Source organism: Oxyura jamaicensis, chromosome 8, assembly GCF_011077185.1.
Source record: "Oxyura jamaicensis isolate SHBP4307 breed ruddy duck chromosome 8, BPBGC_Ojam_1.0, whole genome shotgun sequence".
Taxonomy (NCBI): Eukaryota; Metazoa; Chordata; class Aves; order Anseriformes; family Anatidae; genus Oxyura; species Oxyura jamaicensis.
In genome coordinates, this window is record NC_048900.1 from 3,559,410 (window position 1) to 3,583,952 (window position 24,543).

Genomic DNA, 24,543 nt, shown 5'->3' on the forward strand with positions numbered 1-24,543 from the left:
TATAATTGTAGAAATCATTTTCCACTGTATACATGTACATATTTTTCCACAGAACATACACTGTGCTACTATATGGATTCATTTGCATTTTAGAAAACATCACCCAAAGTGGCTAGTAGATTGGAACAAACACTGAACTGCAGATTCTTTGGTATTAACTTCTGAAAAAGCTTTCAAAGGAGGGATCTATTCTCTCAAGTTCTGGTATCTGTCAGTTTGATTTTTGGTTCACAGAAATCTTCAGTTTATGTTCATAGCAATGGGAAGATTAAACTGCCCCAAACAAAATTTAACATGTAGGTTTAACAGGGGCATTTAGCTCCTGAAGTATGCACACTATTACAAGAAATAATGTGAGAGAAGATCTTGTCATGCAGTTCCTAGGCAATGTGGACCCACCTTGTTTACAGCTTGAGAGAATTTCTTTGGACTCTGCGAAGACTTCTTGGATTAAGTAGTCTGTCTGCGAACTCCATTACCGAAACGGTGATAGGCAGCACTCTCCTCCTCCTATACGGGCTGCAACTGCTGGCTGTATACAGTTTTATCAGAGTAATGAACAAACCCACTCTCTTGCATTTCAGCCCTTCAAGTACTTTTGGTCTGCCTTTGGAAACATGGAAGTAAAATGTCTTTGATACATTTTTCATTCTTGCTTTTTATATTAAGCATAAGGGAAGTTGTAAAAAGTATTTTCTGCTGTGTAAGTGATTACAACATTTAGTTTTTAAAGAAACACTGCACCAACCTAATCTTTCAAAACATCAATGACTTCAAGTCTGAAGATTCAGCAAGCTACTTTGTCCTTCTGTTGCACAGTGCTTTTTGATGAATATTTAAGTTACTGTATGCCATTTGTGCCTAGATATGCCATCCCGGTTTGCTGCAAATAGGTTGTAGTTTCACTTGCTATTATTATTCCTGTCCCGTTGTCTTTATTCTGCTTTTGCATATGTTTGTGATCTTTCTTGTCTTTATTTCTTTACCTGTCTTCCTAATGGGGAAGACTGTGAGCTGTTCAGTGATCATCCAGTAAGACACTGGAAATACCATCACTGACCTCACCTGCAGAGGTCATTTTTATTTTTTGTTTATTTGCATATCTCTTCATAGACATCTGAGTTTGCATTTGTTTTTGTTACCTCAGCTAAATTTTCCTCTTGCTGCAGATGATGGATTAGTCTGGCTGAATCAAGTGCCTTCAGATGGTAACTAACAGTTTTGCTTTAAGGGATGCAGACTGGGGATGTTCCAACCATAACCATGTGTTACTGAAGCGATACGCAAATGTTAACCACTCTGGAGATGGAAATGCAATGATTCCTGAGGAAAATGTTAAATAATTTGTTTGTATGGTTAACCACTAGACTTTCCGTTGAAGATTAAATGCTTGCTGCATATCTTTGTGTCTTGTTGTGTGTTATGTGAATAATGTGTTGGCCTTGGTATGAATACTCACATTAAATATATGATTTGGTCAAAATCCTTACTTGAGGAAAAAATATATCTTCATAATTTGGGAAGGAAAAAAAAAAAGTTCTGTGGTAAACTGGTAAGTTCTTTATTTCCTCTGAATGTGGTTCAGGTTATCATTATTACCTGAAAATTACTGGCAATACTGTTATTTTAGGGAACGTTGGGAGAGGGAGGGTTGGCATGACGAAAAACAACAGCAGGAACTAAAATGTTCATGTCTAAGAATTGGCCATTTAAAAATGAATAATATGCTTCTGCAGTCAATTCACAAAGGGAAGATTGAAGTTACTCAACTTGCTAGTGAGTTTAGCAACTAGCGGTGTCCACACTGAAGAGTTTCTGAAAGAGCAGTGACAATAAACACAGTTCTTGTGGAAAAACTGGTTGGTGTATGGGGCTAACAATGCCTATATATCTGCAAGAGTCTTGTGAGATGATTAAAATATCTCAATATTGACCTCAGTCTTTGGTCTGACTGAAGTTACTGAGTTTTTCTTTAATAGCTTCTTTTTATTTGCAGATAGTTTGAGTGCAGATATTTGAAAATCTCATCTTTGACTTCGGTTTAAATCCAGACGATGTTTATTCTGCAAAATTGAACTTACCTGAGAAAAACAACGTTTTAAAATGATTTAAATTATTAATAGCCTCTTTTTTATTGTTATTACCCATTACACTAGAAGGAGGGTAAATAAAATGTTAGTGCCCAAGACTGAAAAAGTCTTCAATCCAGACAATTTTTAGTGCATTGAATTTTTAGATAGGTCATAATGGCCACAGGCTGATGCAAAAAAAATAAATAAATAAATCCCAACTGTATGTTTATAGCTTTGAGAGAGCTTTTTGCGTTGTTTCTACAAAGATGGACTCAACCAGGATCGTCTGAGAGTCACTGCGTAGTAGCTGAGAGACAGGACTGCAGGAGCAGAGCTTGTAGGGCTTCTGGACTGAAGCATCTTCTTACCCAGCTGAAGAGACCTTGAGTCTGTGCGTCTGTCCAGGTCAGCATGTGCTCGCTTATAAGATCCTGTCTTTATTCCCAGATAATAAAAGCTCTGTGTGACAAGTTAAAAATATATATGTATGTGTCAAAATTATTTGAATACATATTTTAGGGAGCAGAAAGCTGGTATAAAAAGTTAAACAAGACTCCACAGATTATAATGCGTCCAATTTTAGGAAACTCCTAAGTACTTCTGTCTGTGGAAGGAAGAACAGGTTTGTTGTTACTTGAATGCTACATGTGTCAATTAAATGGGTACCTGAAAAGGTAGACGTGCATTCGTTGCGATGTGCAGACATCCTTAACTTTTACTGGGTTTTAATTCTCGAGTGCCTCGTGGTGCTTGCTTCCTCTGTCTTCTCTTAAGAAAAATCTGGGGTTGATCTGTAACGTCAGAAGCTTCTCATAAGTAGAAAACAATATGTTCAGGTGACTTAAGGGACAGCTCCTCTGCTGTCTGTCAAAAATCTCCACTGTGGCTTACCACTGTGCTGTTTTTAAGAACCTTCTTGTTGTATTTCACCAGAAGGGATCAGAGGGTAGCATTTTCCAAAAGAATCCTTTTTCTTGATATGATTTGAACTGGAAACATGAACAATTTAAACTAGGAAAGAATCTGAACAGTATTTGTTTTAGATCTGGTTACCGTCTCCAGCTGTTGTTAACTGTTCCAGTTAAATGCTGTTGTGCCTGAGAATGTAACATCTCATGGTTTTTGGCTTTTTTTTTTTAATCTTTCGTGACTTGTTATTCTGCTCTGTTTTCATTGGAGCTGTTTCACGGGAGCTGTGGCCTTAAGGTCACCGTGGGAGGAAACACGTCTATCTGTACTGCAGTGCTGAGAGGCAGAGAATTCTGGACCTGTGTCTTTGTTCAACAGCCTGCATACATCTTCTTCAAGGACCGATGGGATAAACTGTGCTGAGGGAGAATGGAGAATAAAATCCTACTTTGGTCAGTGAGACATTTGTGTGCAATCACTAGCTCTTCCTGTTGTAACAGCTGAAATCAACTAGGGTTCTTGTAATATCAAGGCTATGGTTTGAATTTCTGTGGTCTCCAACATTGTCATTTTGTGGAATTATCTTCTCTGGTTCCTCAGGACGGAGGCCAGACTGCCTACAGAACCCATTCCAAGATACATACGTTGAGTCAAATGTTCCCTTGACAGCTGCAGCATTCTTGTATAGGCATTTGTCTGCTGGCAGATGAAAGCAGTGTGGCAAACTGCTTTGACATCATGAATAGTCATTATATATGCTCACTGGTAATTGGGCTGTTTCTAGCAAAGTGACCCTTTCCGTATGCAGTGTCTTTAATGACCTTGATTTTGGCATTGTGGCTAGCCCATCGTCTTGGCAAGCTTTCATACACACATGCACACGATTACTTGTGTCTTCATCTGAAAATGCTGGGAAGAATGAGAGCCTCCAGCCAGCTTTTGCCTGTAATTGGCAGGAGCAGTAACGTGGTGGTGGCTGGGGGCTCTGATCCCTCTCAGACTTGATGCCATTTTGCTGAAAGTTGTACTTTTTGCTTATCTGCTTAGGGTAAGCACTGCAGCTTGTGCTTACATGAGATATTCATACTTGCATCAGAAATTCCTTAATGTGTTCACATGGTTTTTGGTAAGCAGAGAAATGCTCTTTAAAATGATTATTCCATTAATGTGTTAGTTTTAACAGGCTTCATGTATGATTTGCAGAAAATTCCAGAAAGTAAATTCCAGAAAGTAACAGAAATTATTCAGCCTAGTAATGTAAGTGAATTCACAATGTTACTGGCAAAAATGTTATGCTTTTCCCAATTCCAAGTGAGAGAAGAAATCTAATCAACCTTAAAAGTATCCTGGTCCTATTCTTCTTTGGGCACAGAGCAGCACAATCTTCATTTTTTCCTCCTCCATTATGTATCAGTTTTTAAAGGTATGAGTAAGAATTGAGTAAACCAAACACGTCTTTTGTGTAGGTGGCACAGATTTGTAGTACATCCTTTCCTAGATGACATTCTGCTTTTATTCTACTGAAAAATAATTTTACATCTATTCTGATACTGTCAAATGATGAACAACTGACAACTGGCATGCAGTTGTGTTACAGTTCCACAAATATTTGTATTAGGAGTGTTTTTCTTGGTAGAAATGTTGTGTGTGAGTGTGTGTGTGTGTTTGTAAATCACATTAAAATTTTAATAAGTAAAAATAAGTAAACGATTTTCACAGCAAACATCAATTTCACGCTGTCAGTAGTATCCTCTTTGCACATATAAAGACATCTCACGGGCTTGTTATGATCAGAAACAGTTCAGAGATGTGTTTTCATGGGTTGAAGGTGGTTGCAGTTGGTGAGGATGTTGGTTGCACCACACCCAACACTTGATCAGATAAGACTGCAATAAAAGATATATGCAAATAAAATGACTACACAGGTTTTTTTAAAAAAACAGGTCATATTGTGCAACATTTTCAGAATAAGAAACTGCCATAGAATTAGCAGATCTAACTTTGCAAGAGTTTCTACCCTTGTTCTTTTTTTTGTTCTTTTTGTAATGGACTTTATTCGAAGTGCAAAAATAAGCCCTCAGACTTCTTTGTTTCATGATTTACTGCAATGTTTGTGTTTTTTCTACAAGCCTGTGAAGCTCATTCTTGATAAATTCACAAGTATCTTTTTACTTAGCTTCCTGAAGGCAAATGTATGCATTTGTGTGCGTACATATAGAAGTGCACAGGGGTCCCAGTGTGAACATGAGAACTCTTGAGAAAGCATTGCTGAAATGAAATTCAAAGGAAAGCCCTTGCCCAAAAGGACTTTTTGTCTCAGGAAGTAATGTACATGATTTGGGGAAAAGGTGTCACTTACCTGCTCTGCAAATGTTGAGTGCTGAACCCAAGGTATTCCATTTTAGCTTTTGTAAATTGGTGTTGCTTTATTGGTATGAGTCAGGTTGTTGTTACTTGTGTCGGCTGGGAATCATTGTCTTCTCTAACATGGAAGTCCCAAAATGTGCCATCCATCACAGAGGTGGAACAAAGTCTTTAGAACCTAAGGGTGTTGTGTCCATGCTACTTTCAAAGCGCTCATTTTAAGAGCGTTCGCAGACTGGTAGCCATGGGTCACGCTGGGTTGCTGATAATGCTGACCCCGTGTTCACAGCATAGCGTGTGGTGGCAATACTGCCTTAAGCTATAGTGGGATTGTTTCTGATCCAAGTTGTTTCTACAGGTCTGTCTGCCCAACTGTTCACAAGCAGTTGCTTTTAACAGGGGCTTCAGAATGTTCTTGACATAAAAACATTTTCTCAGCCTTTTTTTTTAGGCTGTGTTCTGTTCCCAGTATGATTCTATGTGCTTAAAACTGCCACAAGAGAAGGAAGAGTCCACCAAAGCACAAGGGAGGTGATTCAGTTTTGAAGACAATCAGATGAACAGCCTTTTTGGTAGCATTTTTAATCTGATCTGGTGTGTGATGCCAACTCGAGAGCAAAGCATGTCAGTATAAATAAGGGGATGTTGCACTGAAGTAATGAGGATGAGCAGCCAGAGTCAACAAGACTGAGAGTACATTTATCTAGTGTTGCTGCATCACGCTACTTACTTAGCTATTTTACTGTTGTGTAAACCAAATGTTTATGAGATTTCAGTCACAGAAACTGACAATTTGACTTCTGCTCGTGCTTCCTCTTCTGTTCTTGCAGTTTATCGTTGTTCATAGGTGATCTGTAGCAGGAGCGATAGTCATGGAATTGCAGAAGCAGGAAAGTCATTTTAAGGCTGGTGATACTCCTATGCTACAGTAATGGACAGGATAAAAACATCCTTTGGGGAAGGAAGCATGTTTTTTTTTTTTTTTTTTTTTTTTTAGTTAAGAAATGGGTCTTGTCATCAGTTTTGCCACAGTCTTCCTGTGTCATTAGATAGGACACTTAGTCTTTTGGTGTCTTCGTCTGAAATGGGAGCAAGTCTTATGGATCTAGAACTTAATTCCTTTTTGGATGTGTTAAGAGTTGTCTGTTTTGTTTATTAAGGCTTTGGCTTGCACTCTGTATGTGGGACACGCTCAGCCTACAGCTTGGATTTAGCAAGCAGTGCTGAAATCATACCCTTCATGGTTTCTATGAGCAATACCATTTCCCTACAGAAAAGTTCTTAGTGTGCATATCACAGAGAATGTGGACCTTTCCAACCTGTGTAACCTCCTTTAGTAAAGATGCAGTTGCTGCAGCAGACCTCTTGTGAGAAGCGGGTCCATGCTTGCTTGTATTCTGTGGCCTGAGCAGCACGTGTAACAGAGCGGGCACCGTTCTGTGGATGTGGGAATTTTCCCATGCTCCGGCTGCAGGCAGGGGGAGGAAAATTGGCTCCACAAACCCAGGATCCAATTTTGTCATTTAAAGAACCTTTTTGATCTGAACTTTGTACAGCCAATGTTAGAGAGTATTTAGAAGTTTGGTAAAGGTCCATAGCAGTGCTAGGGAAAGATAAGGCTCACTATTGTACTAAAGCAGTGTTGTGGTGCCAAGACAGTATATTTATGTTTTATTGTTGCGGGGCTAGTAGTGTCCGTGAAACTTTGTACAAGTTGGTATTACGCTAAGTAAAGGAAAAAATACCCGATAATTTTCTAGGTTGCCATAAAAACTGCCGTGAGCTAAACAGCACAGCTACGTTGCAAGCCCGTCCATTAACATGGTATGTTGCTTCACAGCAGCTGGGAGTAAAGTAGTGTGGTGAAAGTACCTGCATGGTGGCAGCCAAGATTATTTTGTGTGTAATGGAAAATATATCTTTTCCTCATTATCATTGACCATTATATTGAGGGCCAATACATTTTCTAACGTGTCTTACAGAGTTACATGACAGTTTTTCAAAGCTGGCTGAAAACTTCTGTTCCACCATTGTGCATTGGTCAATCAATTTTTAGCATGCATAAAAGAAGCATCATTGCCAAATTTTCCTTGAAGTCAGAGCCACGTGGAGTAGGGCAAAGCCTCAGTAAGCCTTAGGCACTGATGGGGAATTGCAAACTTGTTGCGCATGGTAGTTTCTCAAAATCTTCCTGGGGCCAAACCACTCATTTCCTCAAGCAGATAAGGAGGATACTTTTCTCCTTGAGTCAAAGTGCTGTGACTTTGTAAGATAGTATAGATATGTCTTTTAAAAGCGTACTTTCTAGAGGTATTGCAGCTAGCACATTGGAAACTTTTAATTCAGAGGACTTGAACTTTAGGACTAGTTGAATTGATTTTATTAAAAGGATGTTGTCATAACAACTAAGATACGAAATTTGCATGAATTCTTTGAAATGGGATTTCTAAACTCATTAAACAGGTATAACACTGGAAATAAATACTACCCCCCCCCCCCCCCCACACACACACACACACGTTTCAGGAGCATTCTGGTGTTTTTGAGACTTGTGCCACAAACTGTTATGGTATAAAACATAACTACCATGGAATTTCTTGATGGGAAATCAACCAAAAACTTCCTATCAGTAAATGCAGTGAGACTACAGAACAGGCTTCAAGGTCTGTTAGGAGCAAAACATCTTGAAATATACTGTAGGGAACAAAATTTGAAGATTTTTTTTTTTAAGGGAGTCGACAAGTTTAATAAAAGCTTTCATCTTTCATGTCTGTGTTTGAGGTTTGTTTTATTTCAGCTAGAAATATAAGCTTTATTCTTCAAGGGCAGTAACAGCATGTTTCTTGTAACTCCTTAGCTTTCAACAATTGTGTATCATATTTTGGTTCACCACTGTGTTAAAATTGCAAATGTTTTTCTCACTTCTTTGGCATAATGATTTATTAGTGTTGACACTCCAGTGTTGTTTGTCAGTAGAAATCAAAAGCTTGGGTTTCGCTCCTTCTGGCAGATTACATACAAATTATGCAAATTGCTGTGATGCAGGTTATAACCTAATTATGTTAAACATCTTGAACAGTGATCATTTCTGTAAGTGAAAGCTGTCTAGCACTTCAGTTGCTAATGTATTTTTTTGTCCTTGTATTCTACAAAAGAAACCACATTAAAAAGCAGTAGTATGCTTGCAGGTTTTGCTGCTCTTCTGCTTATCTGCTTCTGCTAAAACATATGAAAGCAACACAGCAGTCAATTCACCTATGTTTATATGGTGTAACACAAGTTTGTTTTTTAAGGACTTTAACAGTGTGTTTTAGCAAGCTGTAACTTTATTTACTATGCTTTCATAGGAGAAGGCTAGAAAATTTTAATTTCTTTATTTTGCTAGAGCAAATCTAACCTGCAAAAATTTTACATGCCAATTCATAGTCTCTTAGCAAGTTATTTTTTATTGATAAAACACGTGCATTTTCTGAATAGTTTAGGAGTGGTTAATATGTTTTCCTCCAACTTTTTCATCATCTTTATTCTAGATAAGCAAAAATATTCCTTTTAAATTATTCGTGCACTTCAGTTTCATTAATATGTGCTTTTTATGTGTTCTGTATTTGCACTTCAGTATCAAAGGTGCTTGAAGTTACCTGAAGTTAATGCCTGAAGTTACCAAGTAGCATCTTCTTTTTCTATTAAAAAAAAAAAAAAGTATAATTTTTAATTCCTTTCTTTTTTTATTATTTTTGCTATAGATACTTGCATGTATGTATATAGGGGAGGACATAGGTGTACACAGTATAGAATTGGCCAGGAGAAATGCTAGGACTCCTGTGTTCACACAACTTGAGGCACTTCCCATCTGCAGAGTTAAAGGTTGAAATGCAGATCAAGTAAAGCCAAAGTTCACTTACTAAAGGAATAAGTCTGAGCCATAATCTGCAGAATCTACAGCCTAAGGAGAACACTGCTAGCCTGATGACAACTGTTTTCCCTGTTAACTGTGTTTAGCACAGAATAGTGACCAAATTGCCAAGGAATGGTCGGGTTTGAGGTATTGTGGCAGGCCTATAATGAGAGTTGCACTCTATCATATCTGAGGTTTGAAGGAAGACATCTGATTTCAGAACTGTCAGCACTTAATTCACATATACACACAGTTAAGGTAAAACCAAAAAAGCTTTCATTATCACCTATGTGTCATTTGATTTGTGTGTCAACAGGAGCAGAGAAATCTAGCCTTTCTAATGTAGATTCTACTTCCTACACTTTTGAACTTCTTAATTCTTGTTAGACACTACTTAAAGTTGTTATACTGAGTTTATGTAATGTCTCTTTAATAGCAGTATGCTAATGAAAATATAAGTGGGGTTATGTAGTTCGTTTGGGCTGCATGTCCTTGTGTTTTATTGCTCACACCTTATTAGTCTCCTGCAAAGTTGCACTTTTTTCTTTAGCTTTGGCAAGCTGCTCAGAACACCATTTCCTTCTTTTCATTCTGGTGAAGTCCAATTGTTCTTTGCTTATACTACATTAGCCTTTCCCAGAATTTAGCCTGCCGTTTTTATACACTGGGGAGTTTCCAGTGTGTTTTGATTATAAAATGATTTCCTAGTGTGACTGTGACGAAACCATGCTTTCAGATAATACTGTCAAACTACATCTCACTGCTGTTTTCTGTGTTTCTTTGCAGTGTTTTGCTCTACAGAAATGATCTGTACCAGTCATTTTCTTTTTTTGAAAGTGATATTTTTCAAGTGATCCTCCCAGGTAGTTAAGATCATCCCTGCACTTTTTTCTGCTTCTCTTGTTAGGTTTGTGTAGGTCAATTGGCGTAAGCAACTTTCTTATCAGTCATCTTGAGCAACTGGAGGAAGACTGTGTGGTTACTCCACATGTTAATCAGGTGAGTGGAGAAATAGAATTGAAGTATCTGGTTACCAATGCACTCCTCTACAGCCCTGTGCCTGAAAGACTACACATAATTAGCTTTCCTCAGCAATTTCTTCTCTTTCATTTCTATACATATATTGGAAACCATTCAGGAAGATGACCTGAATTGGCAAGAAATAATAATAATGTCCTTTGTCCTTTTATTTCCCCAGTTTTTGCCAGGGAGCTTGTTTGTGACTGGTGTTAAGGCACAAACAAATGGTCAGTGCACCAATTTTTGGTGATAAAACAGTTTAGAAATAAAATTCAAGTAGGACTAAATGTTTAGTGTCTGCAGAGTAAACAAAGTTTTGGAGATCCTGTGTTGAAATACTAAATGTATTCCTCTAAGCAACACTGAAAGCCTTAGGTGATTCTGTATCCATGTAAGGGTGCTGTTCCCCTTGCTGTCTCCTTATTTTAATCAAAAAGATTGCATTAAATGCAGTGATAAAAGATTGCCACCTACACTCCGGCAGACTTCCAGGATGCTGACAGCTGTTCCCTGTTGCGGCTATGGTAGAAGTTCATGCTTCAGTTCCTACCACCTACTGCCAGTGACAATGTTCTTAAAGCTAACACAGAACTGTGAACGGGAGTGGCTCAAGTGCAGACACATGCCTTTTCCTCTTCTGCAGGTGTTAAGGATTTTTGGCAGCATTTTGTGGTGTAATGTCATAAACAGGCACAAAAAGGTGGCTCAGAATGTGACAGAACTCAACATCTCTGGGGTTTTGCTGACTAGACTAAAGGTTACCAAAGGACAATTATGAAAGTTTTCTAATGAATTCTTAAATTTAAGTTGAGAATGAAAGTGTTACACTCCATTCTTATTTTACTGTCCATTACTTTGTGATACAGGAGATCTTTGCTGTAGTTATGCCTGAGGTAGCCTAGTCTTCCAGTGAACTAATCTCTAAATACAAAACATTTGCAAGCAGTCATTATGTAGAAATGAAGGAAAATCACTTCCTATTGCCTGTTTTAAATTTGCATAACTAATTTAGTGTTGCAGCTCCAACAGTTCTTGGGATGTTAAAACTGAGAGCTATTTTTCTGTGAAGAGAAGGAAGTAGGAAGGCCGGAGAAATGAGGTGCTTTATTAGACTTCTTGTAGTCTTCACAAACTAGGTAGAAAGCAGTGCTTCTGTTTAACAAACCAAGTTGTAAGCACTGCTTCTCTTCTTGGGGAAAAAAAATACATTCCTCAATATGGTAGGATGGACCAAAGTAGGAAAGAGCTGTCTTTCCAAGAATATATTCTTTCTAATGTATTTAGTAGTAATTAAGCAGTTTTAAAAATTATAACCTACTACTGAAACTACTGTCAAATGCTCTAAGTAAAACCATTTAATATATTTCATTCTGGCATCAAGTAGAACGAAATTTAACTTAGAAGTTACATTTTGGTATTCTAGAGTTTGTAATTGACTTGGCAGTGAAAGGCTTGTATTTGTGCTCAAGGAAAATATTCTCTTGTGCCTGTTACTCAATAGAAAAAATAATAATTAATTATACATTCACTTAATAAACTCACTGAAACTAAACTGATCTTCTCCAAATTCCATGTAGGGGTGCCCATCAATATTTTTATACTGAATGAAGAAGTTACTTGCAGAAGTGACCTAAATGCATTAATGTCACTGTTGATATTGAGCCCAAAAGGTAAAAAGGTGTTTTAGGATTTTGAGGTGTTTGTATGTAAGCTCACCTGAACTGTTCCTCTATGAAGAAAACCCATTTTGGGGCTTAAATGTCAGTTTTATGAGGAAAAATAATTGTAAGGCTGTGCATTCCCCTGGAGAAGCTGACTGAAATCCAGATGCAGGAGAGCTTTACCAGGTGAAAAGATCTGATGAATCTGCAGCGGGGTGGGACGAGTAAGACTCGTGTACGGTCAGGTGTGTGTACTGTCACGTGCACCCCACTGAGGGTCTAGGTCCATGTATTAGGCTTAACTCTCCCCCCGTTGTGGTACGACTGTCATAAAAATCTGCTTTCTTGGAGTTCCCCTGTGGCTGACCAAGTAGCAGCTGTGAAGGGTTCAGTAATGTGAACTGCGAACTCCTTCATTAAATGTATGACAGATTTTACACACAAATCACTCAGGGGAGAGTGCCAGAACAGACCAAGATCTTCCTTTGCAGCTGTAGGACAGACAGCCCTTGCCTGAGAAAAGTTTGGTGACTAAAATAGCAAGGGTGGGGCAGGCCAGGAAGTAGGAATTATTATTTTGAGGGGAAGCGCGTACTGGCCACCCACCCTACGTCTCCTCAGCTCAGGATGCTAGTGCCTTGCACTCAGATGCTGCTGGAATCTTCCAGAAAGGATTCAAAATAAAACCAAATTCAATAGTGATTATTCCATTGTATGCATTTCATTGTTTTAGGATTACTTTTAAAAAGAAAAATACTTGCTCCTACCGATACACAAAGGTGTATGACAAAATTCAGCTCGTGAAATCTGAGAGTCTGTTGATTCAGTGGAAGGCACAAATCATGTTCCCAGGCAGGAGGTGCTCGGTTCTGTATAGCCTGTGAAACGAGCGGGTAACATGGCAGCATGCTCTACTCGCTTTAAGTACATATGGTGCAGCTCTGCTGCTGAGAACCCTTTTTAGACCAGCAGCTAAATGCTGCTTGCAGGCACGTTAGAGATAAATGCTGAATAACTCACCTGATGCTATAGAGATGCTTCAGATTTTTCAGCATTTGATCATAAATAATTATTTATTCAGTATTTTCAAGGCTACATAACTTATTATACTTAGTGTAAAGAACCTCTTCTAAAATTATTACTATTAATACGCCCGATAGACAATACTTACAAAGACTTCTATGAAATCCCAATATTCACAGTATAATACACTTGAAGATGCTGTATAGCTGTGTCTAATGCTCAGTGCAAAATGATACTTAGCCAGAAGAGTACCTGGTGCTTCTCAAAGATGCTCAGTCTTGTGATGTAGTTGGATAAGGAGCAAGTAGATGAGGCTTGCTTTGGGTTTTGTTGATCAGTGTTCTGAAAGGAACTGCTTGCTCACTCTTTTTTCCCCCTCAGTTTTGCATAATAAACAATGAGAACATTTTCTAGTCAGGTCAGGTGCAAGCAAGTGAATAACTGTATGACCTAAACACTGGTCTTTCAAATACAAACATGAAATATAAAGGCTACGCAAAGGTCAAGAAACATCAAAGGTTGAAGACATGGATGTGTCTGCTGCGTGAACCTTGTTCCCGAGTCCAGCTAGTAATTTAGATCATAGCAGCTTTGGGCTGACTCAGCCCAGCCTTCGAGGGGCACAGTTTTTTCTTAGTGTATATTGAACGACTGCCAGCCTATTGTTCCTGACTATTGTTGTCTGAAAAGACAACATGTACTAAAGATGAGAAACAGGAAACGTTCATTTGTCCTTTTTATGGCAGAAGAAATTTTCCAGATTCCATGTGTTGAGGTAATTGTTCAGAAGTGTGCTTTTCTTCTAAGTGCGCAAGAGTTAGATCACTGGAACAGCGGTGACGGCTAGTTGTGCTGAAGGCACATCACATGATGATGTACTCTCTCTTTTGAAAAGAAAATGCCACCTCTTTTCACCTGAATGCAGGGGAAGGTGTGTTTCTTACAGTGTATAAGCTGTGAAATATTTTTTGAAGTAAATAAAGGAATGTTGCAGAGGTGCATTTTTGGCTTTCACTAAGTGCCAGAATAAGTGGCTTTTTTGAGATCTTTATTACCAGTAACTTTTGTTTCCAGTAGCTGTCTTCGTAGCTTGTTACTTATCTCCTTTTAACTGGTTCTGGGCAATCTGTGATTTGCCTTCCTAGCAAAGGGTCTCCAGAGCTGCTCATTCCACAGCATGTCTGCTTCCCTCTGTGGTGTTGGTTGTGACGCCACAAGCAACCAGGGAATACAGGATTTTCCATGTGCAGTCTGTGCCAACACTTGGCTTCACAGGTCAGGCCCTCATCCTAGACACATTGTTCTGGTCAGCGTCTTGCAAACGCAGTCTCAGCCCTGCCTCCTCCCCTTGTCTGTGCAACCCCAAGAACATCAGTCAAGAGATAAGAAAAGAAGTAATTTGGGGAAAGAGAAGGTAGTCTCAAATCACCCATAAAATGACCTAATGCTGACTCGCAGTATGCATTTGCATGCATCTCTCAAACACTGAGCAGAACAGCAGTGTAAGTCCACCCACAGGTAGGGAAGACAGCTACTCATACTTTATTTCTGTGGTAAACACAAAATGCATAGGAAATTATTGTGCCAATTAATGGCAAATTGTTTGTAGATTAATATCCTTCATATATCTTCTAAAACTGTTAGCTTATTAAAGCAGTGACTTCACTCGTATTGCATTTTAAAAGCAATAGGGTAAAAATATTCTCATTTATCAATGTTTTCTACTAAATGTATTTTCAAAGTTTTTACTAAAAGCTTCTTTCTGTTTATCTAAGGCTGAGTACCACCCTTTCCAAAGACCTCAGGAGCTGGTGGATTATTGTAGGAGCAGAGGTATTGTTTTTGAAGGCTATTGTCCTTTAGCCAAAGGTGAAGCACTCACTCATCCTAGTGTCATTCAGCTGGCAAAGAAATACGGCAGAACTCCAGCACAGATTTGCATACGCTGGAGTATACAGGTAATTGGAGGGTAGTAATTAAAAACCTGTCTCCTCTCTCAGGAAAAAAAAATGGAAATAGTTTGGGATATTGTGCCTGTTGTCCAGGAAATTTGGAATGTAATACACAAACCATGGCGCTATTTTAAATATGCAAATAATCTGATTGTAGAGAATGAAAGGAATCACCTTATTGGTGATTATTAGATGTTTTCAAACTAAAAGTTATAAACAGTAAAGGGGAATCGTTCTGTTTCAGTCACTCAGCACAAAGGGATGAACAGTGAAATAGTGTTGTACAATGACTACATAATCTGTGTTGGAACTTAATGCACAGTACATAACTGCAATTACAAATAACCTATGGACATGTCAGTTTCCTTTGAAAAATGGAAGAAAAACCTCAGAAGGCAGAGGAACATCTTGAAATATTTTGAAGAGAGTGCTTTCTTTGAAAGTGTAAATTTTAATGATGAAAATAATTATGGTTTTCAGAATGGGATTGTGACTATTCCGAAGTCCACGAAAGCAGAAAGGATACAGGAGAACTGCAAGGTAAGATTTAGTTAAGCACTCAGGTTCGACTAACATCCAAACTACTGTTTTTAGTATTTTGGTTTGTCTGTCTGTTGTCCTATACCATTTTAGTACTAGGGCAACTCAGTTAAAATTAGCAAGTTATAGCAGCATAGACTTACCACAGTACATTTAAAAAATAAATAAATTTAAAAAATAATAATAATTCAAAAATGCCAGAAATCTGTGGAGATTTAATCACTATGTACAAAAAAGATATCCACAGAGCTACTGAATACTGAAAAATCAACTTTCATAGTTGATTTTTGTCATTAATATCTTTACTTATTACTTGGGTGACAGCAGAAAATCTAGTCTGGTTATGGTTAGGTTCTTTTTGTGATAAGCATATAGATCAAATGTAAGGAACTTGTATGCTCTGCATAGCACAAAGACACTCTATGAAAGCTATAAAACTCTGTTGGAGATATCCCAGATACCTCTTAAGGAAGTCACAGTCCTGGCAAAGCTGGCTCTTCCCCTACCTTCTTCCCACTGACTTACTGAGAAGGTCACAGGATGTAGGGTATGCTCAAAGAGAAGTGGGAAGGAACTGAGGATTGGCAGCATGATCTCCCTGAGTGTTTTTTTTTTTTTCTCGGTATACTGAATGATTTTAATTCATTCCTTATTTTTTCTCCCCATTTCTGAAAGTGTGCTTTTAGGAGGGGGCGGCGGGGGAGGGGAATCCACAAACTAATTGTTCTTCCAAAAATATTTTAGGAGTGTGAACTGCTTGGTAAATCAGGAAGATGACAGCAAACATCTGACTGTCAGTTAAATCACTGTCCATGTGCTCTAAGTGTAAATTAACACACATGTAATGAGGTTTTCTCCTGATGGCTATGCCTATTTATGTAGCTCCTGCCTCGACTATTTATTCTGACATCTGCCCTGCTTCTGTGGTACAAGCACAGCTGTTTGTGGCAAAGCATTGTGAACCAGATCAGAGAGCAGAACCAGGTTTAAAATCTCTCCTTCTCTCTTTTTTTTTTTTTTTTCCCCAATTATATTTTTAAATCCAAGTTAATTTTGTGTTTACAGATTTTATTCTGTGGCCTCACCAATTAATTTAATGCAGGTGAAGGAATTGCAGCAAAACTCAAAACATTTAGGATGGGGTGGGGGGGAATTACAGTTGTCTGATGTTGTTTATCACAATTTTTATTTTTTATTTTTTTTTACCCATGCCAATGTGTTAGTTTGAGTCTCAATGATTTCTAGTCAAAAAGGGGAAAACATGGACCTCAGTGAACCCTGAGCGTGTAGTATACAGTATTTTTAGTTTAGTGACTTGTCTGTGGTTTAGAATTAAAAACCTTGAGCATTGAAGTTCGACTACATGGGGCATTCCAGCACACAGCAATTGCTGGACAATGTAGAATGGGGGGAGCTCATTTGGCAGCAGTTGAGGCTCCACAGGATCTTTTCATTGAGTATGAAGGAGCTCTGACATGAAGGGCTAAGTAGAGCTTGTTAACTTAATAGAATGATGTTTGTCTGTGACAAAATCTAAGAATAATTTCCAGAAGGATAAAAAAATAAAATAAAAAAATCTGCTTCAAACTCAAATGATAGAAACACTCCTGATTCTCTCTATGTTCATGATGATAACTATATATGCATTCCCATAGGTGTTTGATTTTACAATAGCAGAAGATGATGTTGAAATTCTAAATGGATTGCATGATGGGAGACACGTTTCCTGGGACCCAAGCCTTATTGTGTGAACGAAGGTTTGCGCTTTGTCCTTTGTCAGTGATCAATATGTCATACCACATAATTTAAATTCAGGGAATGTTGCAATAAGAACGTAATTGTGAGCTTGCTGTGTGGTATTAATGATAACTGATTTGAAATCCTTAACATAGATAACAGACAAAAGAATTTCTGAGGGTAGTGCTTTTGTCCTGAGATCTTATATTTCCATCTAAAATCCTGATCCACAGTTCACTGAAGCCTGTGCAAAGCCTCCTATTTATGACAATGACCTCACGTCAGGCCATTTAACCCATGAACATGAGGAGATACCATGTCTTTAAATGTAGGAAAAAATGCTACCTACTAGCGTACAATACAAGTGTTGAGTTCAAAGTAATTTTTCAGGTCTTTTGTTAGAGGGTTGCAATATATGAAGAAGAAAAAGCTGGGTGGAAAAAACAATACCATTATCAATACAGTATTTATACTATATGGTACACTGTAAAGCTCCGGGAAGAATATGATCTCACTGTAATAAGCAATGTATAAGCATGGCAAGAAGGAGTTTTATATCTATTATGGCATAATAATGGCATTGGCCTAGAGTTCGATGTGTATTATTTACAAGCCTCTAGTTGTAACAAAGTAGGAATACTGCCAGATAAATCCATGCACAAATAAACTGACTGCATGGGTAAGAGTTGAGCGGGAAGCTCTTAAGAGCCAAAGAGGCATCTTTGTTGGGAAGCATCTTCTTCTCTTACAGGAAATTCTGGTGAAGTTTGTGTAGCTTTTAGTGAGAATTAGTATAGCTTTCACTTCGGATTTGTTGAGGAAATTTCATTAACAGCATGTTCTTCAGAGAGTTGTTTATAAAATACGTATTTGTATAAAGAGGTAGATGTAGACACAGATATTTGTAGTTTACAAGTCTGTTTTGAGAAATATGTCTGCAAAGTCTTTTATCTGCCGAGTACTGAACTTCTAGTCACATTGGTCTCATATTTTAAGAGTTCCTGTGTCTAGAAAGGTATGGAAAATCTGAGTATGATTTATATTGTGTGTGGACTTCCTGAGGCAGTTTTCCCAGTGCTGTTCTGCTTTAGTCATATCGCGAAACAAAGCTCCTTAGTTTTTATCAAGAAATGGCTTACAGCAGTCATATATTCCAGCCTGTAGTGTTTTTCCTCAAAGCTGAGCTTCCATACAGCTCGGGTAAAATACAGAAAACTTAACCTTGTTGATAACAGCTCCTCAGCATAACTGATTGGTAAAACCTGCTACTGGTAAACATTTCAGAGAGAATCTGTTTGGATTTGCCTCTTGAATCACTACTGTTTTATTTATGATTTTTAAAACACAAGATACTGTATGAAAAGCTGCCCTCGCTGATATCTGTACAATGGAAACTGTACTGTTCCAAAAAGATGAACTACCTACACATTAAGGTTATCTTGCAATTTTTCAAGTGTGGTCTACAGTATGGGGTGCTTCAGTATTTAGTCATGTCACTTCAGGTGTCCCAGGAACTGCAATGTACCTGGTTTAACTGTTGTAATGAGGGGTTCAATATTTCAAAAATTAAGGCTTATTTATAAAATTAGAGTATTTTTTTCAGCTTTTGCAGAAAATGATGGCAATGACTAAGCAAAAACTGGAAAGCATGCCCACAAATAAACTTTTCTACCTGTGATCATGGCATAATCCTGCTTTTGAAAAATCACTTTATAGAACAATACCTTAGCATAGTAATTTGTTCAGATTTTAGCAATATGCATAAAAGTGTTACATAGCACTGTGTAGCTGGGGGACTCATTGCTTCACATCGTATCTGAATTCATAGAACAAGGACTAGGAGTGAATCACTTGCCTAGTATTCATTCAGTGTGGGTTTTAGCGAAGACTATCTCAGAAACTACAAAAGAGAAGTGGGCGTTTTACCTCGTTATCTCTGAATAAACACTCATCACATCAACATACGATTTCCAACATAAATGATGCATACAAAGTGAACCAAATCTTTACGTAAGCTGGCAAACTTTAGCTTCAGTTTTATCAAGGCAATATTCAGTTAGGACTAGTTATGTGCCTAGAAGTCCCACAGTGGACAGAACAACTCTGATTTTCCTGTGCTGTTTCTGACTCCCTGTTCTGAGCTAAAGAGAACTGAACCAGATTTGGTTACTGTGATGACTATAGACTGTAGTGAGGATGGCTTCCTAATCCATTGATAGATTTTATTGTTCCCTCTTTCAAAGAGATTTTAATCTTGCATTTGTATCTGGTTTTGCTAGGAAGTCAAGGCAGTATTTTCTCTCATCTAGGTGATGTTATCTAAGCAGTACAGTGAGTAATGAAAGGAATAATAAGATAGAAACACTATTACTATAATAGCATACTTCTAAGGAGCATTTTTAATCTGATACTTCTCTAACTACCTTCAGACTTGATTATTGCAGGTTTTTCAGGGCTTTTTTTCTAGGATTTTATGTGTATATGTGTGAATTTTCCCTCCAATTCCTTTGCTACCAGGTAGTGGCTTCAGAACCATTTAAGTGCCAGGACTCAGCTGACCCATGTTATCTTTCTCCTAGGTGTGGTGTGCTGTTTTTTATATTGTGCCATCACTTATCCCCATTGTTTGCTGCTAGAAGCTATAATTCCCCCAAGGGATTGGAATCCTGTTATCTCCTGTGTGCTTGGGATACATCTCTGGAGCTTCTTCCCTTGAAAACAGTTTTCACAAACCTTATACCTTGTTAGTTAATTTAGGGGCATTGAGCAAATCCTCTTCTAGTTTTGATCCGGTTGCACAGGGACAACAGACGAAGTAGATTGATATTTTATGCTCCTCTCTACAACTACATTGGCATTTAATATGTTGATAGTTTTATTTTTAAACAAGGGCTGCTGTAGAATGATTAAGTCCACGTAACCTTGTCTAAGTGAACACTTCTAAAGTACTGACAACTTTGATAACAGTATAAAATAAGTCAATAATAACAAATTGGAACACGAACAGTAGTGAGATCTAGGGGTAGCAGTGAGGAGTGATGTTCTGTAACAGAAGTGAAATCTAGCTGAACAAAAGGATATAAAAGTGCAGAACATACAAAATCAGGAAGTTTAATTCCATTTGTTTAATTTCTTCTTTGGTTCAGAAGTCATCCCTCAAATGAATTCTTGGAATGATACCATGTGTATTCTTTCCTAGGGCTGACATTCCTTCTCTTGTCCATACTTGCCTGAGATGTACTTTCTCCAGAGAGAAAGCTCTTTCGCGTCGCTACCGTGACCATTTTTAACATACAGCAACGCATGCATTTTACTACTGCAACCCACCGTCTTGACGGCAGGTCTAGGGAATACATCTGCAAATGGAAGGCACGTCATGTAGGTTATTTATGGTTGTGACTGATTGGGACCCTCCTCTCGAGCTGAGATAAGCCATTATTTAAAACAAGATACAATTAATCAGTGTTGCCAGTAAAGTGCATTCAGCCTTCGTTGTAGAAGCGCTGAAACTGGAAGGGAACTCTTCAAACAAATAAGGAAAGAAAAAAAAAAAAAAAACAAAACAAAACGGAAAGTCAGTGGGAAGGGTGAGGCCATTTTCTGTGCAGCCAAGTAGCTTCCTGTCTGCCTCTGAGTGGCTCCCTCTCTCCTTTTCTTGCTTGCTTCTGACTTACATCTTTTATATGACTGGAGGTGAAGGCACCTGAGAACACTGAATTGGAAAACGATGGCAGTTGTTTTGCAAAGTGCGTGCTTAGGATTTTTTTTTTAATCAGTCCGCTCTTCTACTGTACTTGTCCCCCCCAACACACATTTGAAGACAAGTACATTATTCTTCTGATCAGGGTGTGTAATAAAGAAACTCTAATGCTAGTAAGTTCACAAACCCACAAAGCCAAGCAGGCTGCATTAATATTTGCACCTCTTTTCGGCACCTCTTTTTGGTTATCACCAGCTGATTTTCTTGTCTAAAATAGCAAAACTAAACTATTCTGAGAGGAAAGCTGACGTTAACCCTATGTGTTTGAAAATGGGGACCGAGGTGGAGCAGCTCTTGTGGACAGTAGTTGAATCCAATCAGTTAACTCTCTCCACATCACCACACCCCTGCCAGGGCTTTGAAGGTCATGGGAGCACATCTCTGACTATAGGGCTTTGGGTAGAAGTAACAGAAAATCCAAGCTTGCTGTGCTGGGAGTGGTTTTTGTACTTAATCTTTTTGCACTTATCGCAGCCTCCAGAAACGTCTGTACTTTTGAAAGAAAATGGCAAATACTTGCAGTGCCTCAAAGGGAGCCTATGACTAGTAAGCTAGTCCTCACTACCAGGGCATCAACGTGCTGGAGTGCATCAGAAGGGCAATGAAGCTGGTGAAGGGTCTAGAGAACAAGACTTCCCTGGCTGAGGGAGCTGGAGATGTTTAGCCTGGAGAAAAGAAGGCTCAGGGGAGACATTATTGTACGTAACAGTTACTTTAAAGGAGGTTGTAGCAAGGTGGGGGTCAGGCTCTTCTCCCAAGCACCAAGTGGTAAGACGAGGGGAAATGGCCTCAAGTTGTGCAAGGGGAGATTTAAGTTGGATATTATGGGAAATTTCTTGTCTAAAGTTACTGGTTGTGTGGCATTGGAACGGGCTGCCCAGGGAGGTGGCTGAGTCGCTGTCCCTGGAGGTCTTCAAGAAACATGTAGATGCAGAACTTAGCAGCATGGTTTCGTGATGGACTTGTCAGTACTAGGTTAAAGGTTGGTCTAGATGATCTTAGAGGTCTTTTCCAACCTGAATGATTCTGTGTAATATTTATGATAAAAATGATGCAGTCTTGATCTTTATTCGGTGGCCACTAATCCATCTGGAGCATCACATAGGACTAATTACAACTGCCAGGACATTACAGAATAGTAATGACTTTCTAAGGGCCCAGAGCATGAGAACTATCTCCAAAACTTGCCACTACCCACCTGAAGAAGAAGAAAAAAAGAAGAGGAGCTCAAACCCTGAAATGAATTTAAATCAGTGATTCGGATACTGCTTCCCAGTGGCATAATAAGCATTACTCCGTGCACTCATGGTAGACGTGGCCGATGTTGTGAGATGCCTAGCCTTGCACAGATCCATTTGCGCCAGATCTCAACACCTGTGCCCAAGAGGAATCTTTTGTGATCTCAGTATGGGCTTGGCACACCAGAGCCCTTTGAGAACCATTCTGTAGCTGACCTACCAATAGGAAATGCCAGAGTACCTTAGCAGGGATATCATCCTATTAATGATTACTCTATTTTTTTCTGCAGCAAAATACATTTCCAAGACTATAGGAGCCTCTCCCTGTAGGAGGCTTCAGAGCTCCAGTATAATGAATTACTCTTCAGTTCCTATCTTGGCTGTGAAATTGCAGTGGGGGGAGCGGGGGGAATGTTATAATTACTGTTTCCTGGTAGCAACAGGGAGATGGCTTTGTTTTGTTCTTGTTTATTCTTGGAACTCATTCTTCCCTAATGGTTCTCCTGGAGTCATCCCTTGGAGTATCCATAAGCAGAGTGTTGCTGAGATGAATTTATGGTAACTCACTTGCTTTGGATGCGGTGTAAAGTTGGCGAAAGATTAAACTGAGGCATGGCTGTGAAGATTGTGTGTATACTGTGGTATAAATTTACTTCCCTGGTGTTTAATGCATTTTTATATTATAATATTTAATAATATTTATAGAATATTTGTAATATGTAAAGATGTAACAATGACACAGCAAGCATCTGTTTTTGTCATGTGATTTTGGAGATTTTTGCATGATTATCACAAATGCCTTATAAGCCAGATGCAAATACCTCTGATTAATTTGGAAAATTATCACAGGTGGCTTTTTTTTTTTTTTTTCCTTTTCTGGGAATGGTTGCTTTACAGCTTTTTTCCCAGATACTACAGATAAGTAGTATCTGTAATCTGGCAAATAATTGCATATTTCAGCTAGGATTTCTGTTTCTTTGCAATAGAATGTTAAGTTACATTATCAGGTTCATTAATATCTTTAGTTAATCCTAGAAAAAAATGTTTAGTAAGATTTCTCTTGATTTACCTGTATTACTGGAATAAATAATTAACTTTCAGAATATTTCCTAATGCTACATTATACAGTTTCATCACTGCCAGCTCTGCTATATTTGAACACATATGAAAGAAAATATATCATGATTAGATACGTTAGTACCTTATGGTCTTATGGTAATAAATAATATGGTGTTGCAGTGTGTTTGGGTGCAGTGATAACGACGAAGAAACTTTCTCAACTTCTTCAGGTCTTTTCATTTGGAATTAAGAATTACCTAAAGTTACATTCAACTTTCTGATCTAGAAGTAAAATACAAATTCTGACAAAACTGAATGTATCAAACCTTTTACAATGACATTTTTAAAAAGTCCATTCAATTAATATAAAACTGATCAGTATCAAGTACTCCGAATAACAGCAGTTCATCTAATTTATAGAATGCTAATACTTAACGCGTGTGTGCTTCTGGTTTTGTAATGTTCTCATTGCCTGTTTTTGTTCTTCCTTTTTTTTTTTTTTTTTCCCCAAACCAGGCTTTTGATTTTAATGTGAGGGGAGAAGATACGGAACATTTGAACGCCATGAATATCAACAGAAAACTAATTCATCTGACTTAGCCATTGTGGAGAGGATAATTTAAAACCAGATTGTTCTAAAGTTCAAAAGTGATGCAATTGAAACTTTAATTCATTTTAGACTGAAGAATGGATTGTTCTTGTGGGTACTCAGGGTACCAAATCAGTATCAGTTAAAAAATAAAAATAAAAAAGCCGTAACAATAGCTTGTATTTAATGTCCTGTTAACAATTTAATAAAATCATTTCATTTCATTTTCTTTGTTGTGTTCTTACTGATACAAAAATGCCTAATTTAAGCGTTTTCTCTGCTTTCTCGAAACTTTCTGGCATGTTCTTCCAGTATGGGTTAAGCTGTCTCACAATACTGTAATTAAGTTTCTATTACCTGCATGTATTTGATTTAAGACGTCATTTTAACCCTTTTGAACAAAGCAGTTGTTGCTGTTTGTTTGTTTGTTTGTTTGTTTTTTCCCTGACAGATTTTGTAGAGTATTAGTTAACTTAATGGCACAGACAGGAGCAGGCTCCAATGTGCAGAACATTGGTAACTGGTTCGGTTACTAACAGTAATTGTAACAAGTAGATATTTTTGTCCCTTTGAAAATCCTAGCAGTAAGTTATATATGTTTCCAGATTTCTGTGAAGAGAAGCCTGACATCCCTTGGAGTTGAATTCATGTCTTCCATGACAGTAAGATCATTTTGCTTACAAATTTATAGTATTCATCTCTTTAAAACAAAACAAAACAAGAC

General features: G+C 38.1%; 1 protein-coding gene across 2 annotated transcripts in view; it reads left to right on the plus strand.

The window, feature by feature from the left end:
* LOC118170850 (uncharacterized oxidoreductase ZK1290.5-like) overlaps positions 1–24,045 on the plus strand; it is a 44,985-nt gene extending 20,940 nt beyond the window's left edge. For both annotated transcript variants that reach the window (XM_035333449.1, XM_035333450.1), the window contains exons 4-8: positions 10,148–10,239; positions 14,720–14,902; positions 15,377–15,436; positions 17,092–17,193; positions 23,747–24,045. In XM_035333449.1, the coding sequence (XP_035189340.1) occupies positions 10,148–10,239; positions 14,720–14,902; positions 15,377–15,436; positions 17,092–17,187 (431 nt within the window). In that variant the 3' untranslated portion in view covers positions 17,188–17,193; positions 23,747–24,045. The remainder of the gene's footprint in view (positions 1–10,147; positions 10,240–14,719; positions 14,903–15,376; positions 15,437–17,091; positions 17,194–23,746) is intronic.
* Positions 24,046–24,543: the final 498 nt, after the last annotated feature.